The sequence below is a fragment of the Neopsephotus bourkii genome, unplaced genomic scaffold (assembly GCF_033783945.1).
Source record: "Neopsephotus bourkii isolate Nb327-2 ecotype Australia unplaced genomic scaffold, CSIRO-AGI_Nbou_v1 NB_1279, whole genome shotgun sequence".
Lineage (NCBI taxonomy): Eukaryota > Metazoa > Chordata > Aves > Psittaciformes > Psittacidae > Neopsephotus > Neopsephotus bourkii.
The window spans coordinates 738,376-749,925 of NW_026901764.1; the positions used below are offsets into that span (position 1 = coordinate 738,376).

At 37.3% G+C, this 11,550-nt stretch overlaps 1 protein-coding gene across 1 annotated transcript; it reads right to left on the bottom strand.

Annotated features, from left to right (window-relative positions):
• Window positions 1-1,647: 1,647 nt before the first annotated feature.
• On the bottom strand, window positions 1,648-5,350 carry RGS1 (regulator of G protein signaling 1). Its single transcript, XM_061365135.1, has 5 exons — window positions 5,103-5,350; window positions 4,656-4,739; window positions 3,962-4,023; window positions 3,229-3,392; window positions 1,648-2,513 (listed from the first exon to the last, which is right to left on the bottom strand). Exons 1-5 carry the CDS (start codon window positions 5,204-5,206, stop codon window positions 2,328-2,330), a joined length of 600 nt encoding a protein of 199 aa, XP_061221119.1. The 5' UTR covers window positions 5,207-5,350; the 3' UTR covers window positions 1,648-2,327.
• Window positions 5,351-11,550: the final 6,200 nt, after the last annotated feature.

An 11,550-nucleotide genomic window follows, 5' to 3' on the forward strand; every position in this document is an offset into this window, starting at 1 on the left:
CTCAGTGCCTTACCCAACAGTCTTCCCAAGAGTAGGTGAAATTGCTTCTGATGAACAGTGTTCTCAGGCACCAGCAAGCCATAAATAAAAAAAAAGCCTAACTGTCATACTACGAAATATGATTTTAGTCAGAAATTTCATACAGGTGTGTGACTAAATATGGCAAATTGTGAAACTGTGGGGGAGTATTTGAAGACTGGGCTTATACTAATTTAGTGCATTAATGTTACTTGAAGGTTGTGTCTATTCAGGGGGTAGATATTTCATAGCTCACTTGTCTTTTGTGAGGTTGAAGCTATGTGGACAGTGACCTTTGGCCCGTGTTAGCTGTGTCAGAACAAACATGAGGATGTCCCTTGTGTGGGAGGCATAGTTGCTCCTACTTCACAGGAATTGGTTTTATTTCTACTCACCCTGGAAAGTTAATTCATGTAAGAGAAAGCCGGCTGGAGACAATGTTCTCTGTGGTTTGCACTGTTTTAGGACCATCAGGTTTTGCAACTGGACTCAGGTATAGATATTTAACAAAAGGAAAATAATACTGCAAGACCTTATTTTGTTCTGCATTTACTGGCCTTGAAACTAGGAAGATGTGATTTTTTCAGCTACAACAGTAGGTGATGGTGGAAGTTGGCAGCAAGTGCCACTTTATTTTCCTTCTAGAAGAGTTTTGCCTGTAACGCCGAAGGTTTTGTCCTCTCTTAGAGGTCTCAAGGTGCCCACAGGGTGGCAGTATGAACATGGTCTGCTTTCCCCATGAGGTGACCTCTGTGGGTTTACAGCTTCTCCATTTGGTATGGAATAATAGAGTCTGCCTGACTAAGCTTGTGTTATTTTGGAAAGTGGAAAATCTGCAAGGGTGAGATGAAACCTTGTATTGTCACCCATGTGATAGCTGTGCCTCATGATGGTAGCTCATTAAGACCAGGGCACGTAACGATTTATTTTCATTATGAACTCTTCAAGTCACAGGGTCTTACATACATCACATTTGGTAGTGTCTGTGTTGTCATTACATAGTTCAAGTGCAGTCACGACTTTTCTTCTTCTTTAGTTCTTATCATTACCCGCTCTGGTATAGGCTACTCATACAACATTGAATATTTTAGAGTAAATTTAATATAACATTTGCAATGAAATTAAATGACATCTGGTAATCACTGATATTGTAAACTAGAGTCTGAATCTTGTTGAGATTAGGCTGACTAGTACTAATATCACATGGAATGTGACTGCTAGTAAGTCTCATCAGTTGCTGCCTCTTTTTGTAAGCAAGCATGGGTCATCTGCTGAGATCAACACAGCATCAGTATTGAAGAGGGTTGAATTGTAGGATCAATGCTGAAATGTTTTCTTTATTTGAGATTTGACTTAGCTGCTGGTAGCTGGAGAAATACAAAAAAACCCAGAAGGAAATTTAGACCTGCTTCTCTGTTTGGTTGGTTTTCTTTTGGGGGTCATGACAGTGGGTATATGTAGGTCATGTTCATCTATTCCAGAAAACTAGCATTATGGTTGTGTTAAATGGGTAAAACAAAAATGAGAAAGAGTGATACAGGAAAAATTAATACTTGAAGATGATGGTGGGAAATAGTGGCATAGTGGGACAGAAGGAAACCGTGTATTTCAGTAATAACAATGGAAAGATCACTTACAATAAGGTGTAAGGGTATAAAACTTTATTTTTAAGTAGATATGATTGAAGAGTTCCTTATTATTTTGCAATAAATTAAACAAAAAATGCTACATACCTGTCGAATACAAACTTTAGTAAAAGTACAGCTTATATAAGTCTTATATAATTTAACATATATCAGTTTTAATACAGGTCAATTTATAATTACATAGCATAATAACATCGTGGAGATACACTCAATTAACACTTCACAGATTAAAAGAAGAAAAAGCCATTAATCAGTCTTGTCTGGGTATTTTCTTGTTGCCACAAAATTTTCAATCATCCTTGTTCCTTTTCTTTCCCAACACTCAGCTTGCTAGTCTATGCTTCCTAATAATCACCAGTTCTTTGGGATCTAGGATTTGGTTCCAAGTTCACAGTGTAGTTCAAACAGTAAATAATATTAATATCCTGTCTTGACTTCATGGCATATAGGAGGAGAGGATTTTCTCCCTGTGCTCCTCTTGCTCTTGTAACAGTCTTGCCAGCTTTTATCCTGTGCTTTCTTGACTATGGAGCTGTTTGCATCTCACTTGTACCCTTCCTCCCTTGGCAGAGGTTCTCCTTGCTGAGATCCAGCCACCCTGAAGCATCTTTTCACAGGATATTTGACACAGAGTCTCTTTGACTCTTCATTGCCTCAAACACTTCATCTTGAAGTGCTGGTTTGCAGTTGGTTCAAAAGGTTCTGATATGTTTTGGATTTCAAAAATCTGGGATATGAATCCCTTTCCATGAGGATGTACACCATTTTCTGGGCTTCGTCAAAACTTGCATGAGTTGGGTCTTGAGCCCTTTTGGCAGTTGCTTCTCTCATCTGATAGTCAATATTGATCTGGAAAGTGGAAAACAAATGAAATTGACATTTAAAAAATGAACTCTTTCTGTATCTGTCACTTTTTTGTCAATAAATAAATTCACAGCCTTACATCTCAGTGTGTTATTTCAATATCAGAACTTCAAAATGAGGGAATTGTGATGTTTATAACCCAGTTATACACAAAAAAATTGCTACTCGCTATAGAAATGCAGTTTCTCATGGAGTCAGAAGTAATACAACTCAACAAAGTGGTAAGTAGAGGAACAACATCCAGTTAAACTTCCAGTTACAACAATGGGAGAAATCCTGTGTAGAATGAGATTCTCCATTTTGAAATATGATCAACATTTACAGCTTCTGCTTGTCCAAAATGTATGCATGTTTTAAAAGACAAGAAAAACTCCATGGTTCTCCTACTAGCAAAGTGCTCTCTAAGTGTCTGATTCCAAGGACCAGCAGTAATTCAAACTGGGCTGACTCAGAACAGCACCATATGCTGAGCCACTGGTGCTCCTGCTAGTGATACTCTCAAGTACCAGCCTGTGTCCTGTGACTCTGCTTGTGAGATCTGATAATCTTACAAGTCAAGACAGTAATGATGCAAATATAATTAAAAATATTAGTCCTATGTAACTGAATGAACAAACATTTCAGTGGAGCTACACTTCTACCTTCTGATTTTCCAGAATCCTTGGTGCTGTGACACTACACAGATTAACTTTGTACATACCTGTTTAATAGCATCTGACTGAACAAACTCCTCATAAATCCTCTCTGCTTTACTGTGTAAGTGATCGGATTTGGTTTTCTTGTAATCCTCACAAGCCAACCAGAACTCAATGTTTTCCTCACTGAACTCTGACTTCAGAAAATCCCGGAAGACACTTTGACCACCTAAAGCCAACAAAAACACATCAGCATTTATAGTATCATATTTGTGACCAGGAAGGATAAAATTGATATCTGTTACAAAAATCTTGCCAATATACACTGTTCCCTTCTTCCACATATTACAGATAATCTAATATTAAAGGGTGATGGGTGTCTTACTAATTATGTCAAATGCTTTTAGATCTGGATCCTGGGTACTAAATACATCAATGGATTCTAGTCCCCCCTCAATAGGTTATCTTAGGGTGTAATTGTAGAGAGAATTTCAAATTAAACTGATGTGCTATTCAAGGACAGAATACTGATCAAAACGCACTGAACTGAGCTGTTTGGGGTTTATCTGCTGTTTGGGGAGTAAGAAATGGAAGGGGACACCCCAGAAGAAAACCCCCAAAACCACAGCTTGAAAGCAAAGCTGTAACAGCAGCATGTTACACTGGTGCTGTAAATAACTGAAATGGAACTGGCAATTTTCTGGTGGAGTTTGCAGAATACTACAGCTTTGCCTATTGGGTGGGATTAAATTTTGTCTTCAGAACATCAATGATGTCATACTTAGGTAATAGACTTACTTTGGCTGGCCAAGAGCTTTTCCAAAGATTGGGACCACTGTATTACTTCCTCTGCAGAAAGCCTAAAATGACAAGAAAAATCAAAGACTTTAGGCAAGAAGCCATGTGGGGTTTTTTGCCTGTTTAACGGAGACATATTTTATAATTAATTATTCTCTTCTAGGTATATGTACCAGGTATTTACTAAACTTATGGCTTTCTCACAATCTGAGACCCTGGAGACAAACCCACATTGACAGAAATAATTAGAGATGGAAAACCAAGGAACTATGTTATTCTAAATTCTGTTCCCAGAAAGATAAGCTTTTATTGTAAATGTGGGCAAATAATTTTATGTTCATATTTCTGTTTGCATCTTCCTGAAATGAAAATGGTAATACCCCTGCTCTTTGCTGAAGTGTGGAGTATCATTTTTTTTCAATCTTTAGAGAATGAACACAATATTCCTCTGAAGAAAAGCGATTTAACTGAAGTGTCTTCTCCCTCATTGTTTGGTGCAAACATATCACATCAGTAAGAAAAAATCCTTAACTCCATTAATAGTTTCTACTTCCTAATGTTCACCTCTTTTTGTACTTTGGAAATTCTAGGCAATTATTTTAATATTTGCTGTTCTAGAAGTAGTTTAGAAATAGAATAGTTACATAGTAATCCAGATATATATTGTTATAACTTAGTATACCTCAGTACTTACATGACATTTCTGGAGCTGGAAGTCTTTACCGCAGATTCAATATGTGGTACCATGGACTTCAAATAATTTTTGAGATCTGCACCACTGGAACCAATGAACAGACATTTTTGTAATTCATGAAAATTGCAGTTGCATTTCAGTTCTGATTAAATTTCTTTAAACTTTGAGGCAGAGAGCTCCATCCTGTGACTGAAGTCTGAGAAGCATTTTTTTTTAACAGATTATGAAGTTCCCAGTGTACTCAAAATCTACTCCCTATTATTTAAGGGACTTAACTCATTGGTATGCATCAGGTCAAGCCATTTTTAATGGTGCTATAGTCCTGGGCTTTGAGCAGGCTTTGTAGTCATTTAGCCCAAACCACAGTGCTAATTCTTAATGTCCAACATTCTAGTATCATTTTCACTTATAATACATTTGAGTTTATGCTAAAATGTATATACTTACAAAGCCTTTTGCTTCTTTTTGTGGATTTTGCCTTCTCCAAGCTTGCAGTCTTCTTTTCCATTTAATTCAGTCATGTTGCTGTGGAGGAAAAAAAATCCTGGCATTTTACTTAACGTGAAGCGACTTGCTATGATAATCCTCCAAGCACCAAATGTCAGTTCACCGACTCTGCCACTGCCTTTTATTGACGCAGGCAGCCTGCTAGTTGGTGTGAACAGATCTGTTTATCATGTATGCTCATCACAAACTGTGGAAGCTCCCTTTTTTGCAGTGCACAGTGACGTGAGTCTTTTGAGAAAGAAAGCAGACAGCGGTGTCTTGTGGTTGAGGTTAAACCGGATGAGGCCGAGTTACTTCGGGTTTGTTTTGTGTCTGCGTTACAGAAAAAAAAAAATCCCCTTTAGAACTTTGAAGTCTTGTTCCTTTCTGATTTGTACTTTCAAATCAGAAGTACTTCTTGGTTGTATTAAATGGGCTGCAAATACTGCAGTTTTAGCATGACAAAATTCACCTGCTAAATGCATGTGTTCTGAAATTTTGTGTTTTACAACTGATTAGGTGAGCTCAATAGAATATTAGAAAGATAGTACTTCAAAATGTCAATATTTATGTTCCACATGCAACATGCTATTTGCAAATCACTAGTTGCTCTTCAAACTACACTGCTGTTAGATGGAGCCATCTTATTTGTTTAGACATATGTGTTTGTGAAAATACTTTAAACTTATTTTCATAGAAAGGGGTTTGAAGTAGCAAGATCTTATTTAATTTTTCCAAGTCAGATTATTGGGAAGCACACTGCTGTATTTCAGGAATGCCTCCATAATTTTAAGTGATTTGGCATGTATAAATATTGAATAAAGCCATTGTGAACAATACGTTTGAGGAAGATGTGCAGCCTTTCTACGTACTTGAGTTCCACTGCAAATAAGAAACCATGAACAGAAATCAAAATGAAGAATTACATGTTACTCTCTTTTTATTTGTCTGGGTTGATGATTTAGAGACTTAAGTACTTAATCTGGTCTGTGTGCATCCCAATTTCTACTTGTTTGTTGGTTTCGGTTTGTTGTTTGTTTGGTTTTTTTTCCTAGGAAGTTTCCAAGATTTTGTTTTATTAAATAATGTATACATCTTTGATTACTTATAAATGGCTCATGAATGATTTGTACTGGGCTGCATATGATCATGGTAACTGAGAACTTGCTCAGATGTCTACAGTTTCATAGTGGACTGTCATGCAAAGGACTTGAGGAGACTGACAGCTGACTGCAGACAGATGAGCACACAAGGACAGACGGTCTGCGTCAGGGTGGTTTTAACCACAAGAGGCCTCCGGTCCGCTGAATATTAGCAGTGACATAGATGTGTCTGTATAGTTTGTACTGCAGGAAACATGTGTCTCCATGCTTATCAGGTAAATACTGACCTTCATAACGCAGAAGTATTTACCAACTGCTCTCAATCCCCCTGAGCAAGGCTAAAAAGGAAGGAAGAGATGTTATCAGTACCATATTTGTTTTCATACCTAGCATGCTGGGTTTTGATATTCAGCTCCCTCAGTGTCTTATTGTGTTTGGTTAGTAGCTGTCCTCGGTGAATTACTGGGAGGTTTACAGAGATGCTGCATCCAAATGATTCTCAGAAAGGTTTAGTAAAAGGGTAAAAGTCAACACACTGAAGTTACATAAGGGGAAAATCCCTATTCCCTACCCTATCTCTCTGTACACTGTCAGCTCAGGTTAAAAGGGGGGCAATGTCTTGAACGTATAATTACAAGTAGATATAAGTAAGCCACCAGTTGGGTTCTGTGAGTCTAAGAGGAACTAGACAGAGTTGCTCCCCTGAAGAAAAGGATGGTTTGCTTGTTTCTGCCTATTATCAATGAAGGACTGTTGACAGTTCATTTGCCAGACAAGGAATGCCTATTCTCCATTTAAAATGAAGTTATTATCTTTACCTTTGGGATTTGTTAAACGTATCAATGCAAGTTACAGGTGTTGCTTCAGACCTTCCTCTAGAAAGGTATTATCCCCTGCTGCTGCATGGTCTTTGTATTTCACTTTCTTGCAATAACTATTCTACTGAGTAAATAAATAATAGTATTCTTGTCACTTAGATCAAGGTAATGCTGCTGGTACACAGTATTTGAATTATTTTCCAAGTACTTTATTTGTTAGACAATATCAGCCATGTTAATATTAGGTATCAGTGTAGTGAGTAGGGTGGAATAGATTAATTTCACTGTGACTTTTGCACTGTTATTTTAAAGGATTCTGAAATGAAGCTTCTGCAGAGGCCACAAGCTTGTTTCTGGCACATCGCATGAATTACTTTGTCTTATAGCCAACAAACTTCTGTAAGGCTGAAGTTTTTCCCAGCTTCTGTACAGTCTAGTCTACTGTTGACATTGTTGGGAGATCAATAGGAGACGATATTACTTGATAATGTTGCACACCAACAGAAATAAATATAGGAGATTGATCAACCAATTAATTAATTAATTAATTTGTTTATTTGAAGCTGCATTTGCTGCAGGTTGGAGGAATTTTGGAATAGGTGGAAAGTAAAGCACATTAAAGAAAAAATGCCTGCTTGTGGAAAGATTGTATCTAATTCCTTGGAAAATATTACATCAATGCGCTCTGAAGTAGGTAGTAGTCTGTTTTAAGGATACTGGGTTTACTGGACTTGAAGGCATCCAAAAGGGAAAGAGAAATAGGTGTAGTACTGTACTACAAAGAAGGAAAGAGTTGTGAATACTAAGCAGACCAACTTGCGTTAGTTGATGTTCTTATGTTCTGCTGTTCTCATATTCTGAATTTTTAATGTTCTTATTTTGCAAATATTATGTTCTGACCCTCTAAGCTGTCATCTGAGGGCCCTCTCCTGTCTTCCAAATCAGTATGACAAAGTCTCTGGGCTACTAATGCTGCAAAAAGCCACCTCTTTATCCCTGTGCGAGGAAAATCAGTACTGCTTCTCTGGTTCACTCTAAGCCAAGTCTATTTGTCAGCTTGTGTGAAGATTCATGTAATACTGGAGAAATTAGAAATGATAGCCAGAGTTACAAGTATCTGATTTGGAGGAGGGATGAACAGTATGTCTCTAGGCAGAAGTACGGCATCTAAACTTCTAGCTTTAGGTCATAGCAGGTGTAAAGACAATATAAAGCCTTAATCCTCACATTATTCTGTAGGCTTTGTTCAAACTCTGCAAAACCAAAGCCTACTGCAATAATAGCAGGCATCTCGGCATAGGAGTTTGATTATTATTCACTTTTTCACTGTGAACAATTACTTTCTTCCTCTGAGTAACTGATCTTCAAAGCATCCTTTTTCTCTTGATGCAATATTTCCCTGACTCTGATTCACTCTTTCTACTCGAGCCTACTCATCTGTAAGATTTCATTTGTTGAGCCCAAATGAATTATCTGATTTCAAGAATGCAAGAAATACTTGGGTATTTGTATGATTAGAGAGGAGAAAGTATAAGATTAATAGGACTCACTTGATTTTTTTTTTTTTTGTTACTTATGTTCTGCTTCTGTAGACCACAGGAAAACACCTGGAATTTCCTATATTAAAAATAGTTTGCTAAGTATGAATATGGGTATCGTAGAGAATCCTGCTTAAAACATGAGTTGAACTAGACCCCACAGATGTTGGTCCCCTCCAGCTTGTATGATTTTATTGTTCTGCCTTGACTTTTGTAGTGTCAAAAGTGCTACTTATTATTAACTTAACTTAAAAATACTTAAAAATCCTGCTTTCATCCATAGGCCCACTATCCTTACTTCCTGTAGACAGAAGTGTAGTTCAGGCTCTGGTGGGATTTAACATGAAGGAATAGTTATGTCCTGACCCAGTGGAAAGCTTTTCCTATAACTTGTGTACTCCTAATTTGCTGGGTTTGGTCTTTTTCAGCTTCATCATGAAGTGGATGGTGGCAAACCTGTCTCTTTCATCTCCCACCATCTTGTAATATTTTTTAAACTACCTATGTCATACTTTGCTCTATTTCATGCAGAGCATGATGGCTAACTGCTTGAAATACTTTAGTCATTAGTCTCCTTTTCCCTTATTGTTATTATTACAGGAAGTTGCAAAATTTGTATTTTGAGACTTACAGGTTTAGGGCTTATTGGAATAATCCCATCATTTGATACAGAATCTGCTTTTGTTCTAAAGCTGGCATTGCCTCATTTAGCCTTTGTCCAATAAAGGACAGAGGAGCCTTTTTTACACCAACAGTAACACAGCTGTCTGCTATCAGCTGGTTTTTTCTGTTTTCCACATCTCTTGTATGTTTATGATGAGCAATTCAATTAACTTCTTAAAGTGCACAGAAGAAACTTGCAAATACCTGATAGTAGTCAACCTGTTTTCATGCATTGTTCTTCATTCTTTCCAGCAACTTCTTGGTAGACTGCAAGAGAGACAAAATGTGAGAGAATTTCCAAAGTTACAACACTGGTCAGGTTTAGTTAAAGCTAAGAGGGTAAAAGATCCCATGGACTCTCCAAGTCCCACTTGCTGGTGTAAATGATTTCAAGCTGCTTCTTCTGACTTCTGCTTTTAGGTTTCTTTTTGTTCACTCTTGACTGGCCTTACCCTCATTTATTTTCCATTTCCACCCAGTTTTGTCTTTAAATGTTAGTTTGGCTTAGGCAAAGTGGTAGCTTCCATGTATGGCTAATTTTTAGCTTTACTGTACTCTTGCTATTCATCCTACACTTAGCTGGTCAAATCTCTGCTGGGCTTGGGGGCTGTGCTTGTGTGCCCAGTCAAGTAATGCTGCTCCATTGCAGAATATTTATTTCCCAGTCATGTAGCTGAGCTTTAACTTAGTTATGAAACCAAGTGATTTCTTTGAAATGCTTCTATCTTTTACATGACCTAAAGAGGTGAACTACTGATAATCAATCTCTCAAGCAAAAAAGGCACTTAAAGGAAATAGAAACTAGTTTCTATGTGAAAGGAAACAGTGTTTGTTTTACAAATGGGGGGGGGGAGTGGCACTTTTGAACTGCAGGAATAAGATTTTGGAAGATTGAATTTTTCTCTAGTATCATGTAGTTGATCTGTAATTGAATGACGGTATCCATCATGATTTTTCTTTTAGGCCTAACTTCTGCTACACACAAAGGTTGTCTGGAATGAAATCCCGAAGCCACTGAGATGAAAATCTTCCTAGTGGACTAAGTGGTTTCATTCTTGGTGCTGGAATGATCTGGTTGAAAACTGAGTTTTGTTGAGAGATATTTCTTTGGTTTCAGCTTTCAGGTGTTCCCAATGTAAGGTTTTATCCCTAATTAATTCAATGTTAACTTTGGTTTTGCAACCAGTAAGGCATAAAACCCAGAATGGGTTATGAATAGCAATAGACTTCTCAAATACAAGAGGAATTTTGTATTTGAAAAATATCTGAAATCTAAAGCCTACTTAGAACCACAAGTTAAACTGTGGGTGTCAATCTTCCCCTTTAAAAAGGTCTTGTTGCATTTGTTCTGTGGACAGTATAAAGTGAGTAAAAGGACATGCTTAACTCACTGTTTCAGCTCATCAGACTTGACTCTGGAGGACAAGTGATCAGAACTTTCCTGAATTCTGTTTTAGCCCTTTCACTTCCTCAGTATAACATGGCTTCACAGAAACATTCCTGCAAACTGCCAGTTGTGTCCAAAATTGACCTGTTTCTTCTGAACTATGTGATGAATACTTTTAGGGGATTCTTTTTAGGGGTTTCCCTAGGCTTTTGTAGAGCACCTTATGGAGGTTGGTTGGTTTTTCTTTATTTTGTTCTTTTTTACCATGACAGTGAAGGGGAGACTTGGCAGGAGCTCTTGAAACTACTGTGGAGGGTGTGAAAGTAAAATGTTCCCAGTTTTTATGGCTCATGTAGAGATTAAAACCCTGCATCCATTCAGGTGTGCCTACTAGCTCTGTAAAGACACTAGACAGGTTTTTATTTTGTCTCCACCTCCAAATGTTTCCATGGGCACTGAGTTCCTATCTTGTGTGACTTCCATGTGGCTATTTCATGTAGCTGTTGTAAGTCACCAGTAGCTATTAGAAGAGTCTCTTTATGACATATTTTCAAACCTCTATGACTTATATTTACAGAAAAATATTAACAACGTTTTATGATAAGTGTTGTTAGCATTAACAATTGTGTTTACAGTATAGAGTCGGTGCAAGGAGTTACGTGTATATTTCTTCATCATACTGAAGTGTATTTAATTCCAAGACACACATATCCAGTAACTCTCCATTTTCTTATGACTATTTCAAAATTAGAGTGTAATTAAGCTTATACAGTTTATCAGAATATAGATCCTTTTCATTCTGAGGCTTTCAGTGTGAAATAGATAAACTTTTATTTCTGTGGAATCAGGGGACTTTTGATTCTTAGCCATAATGACTGACACCTGAATGTAAAAAAAGAG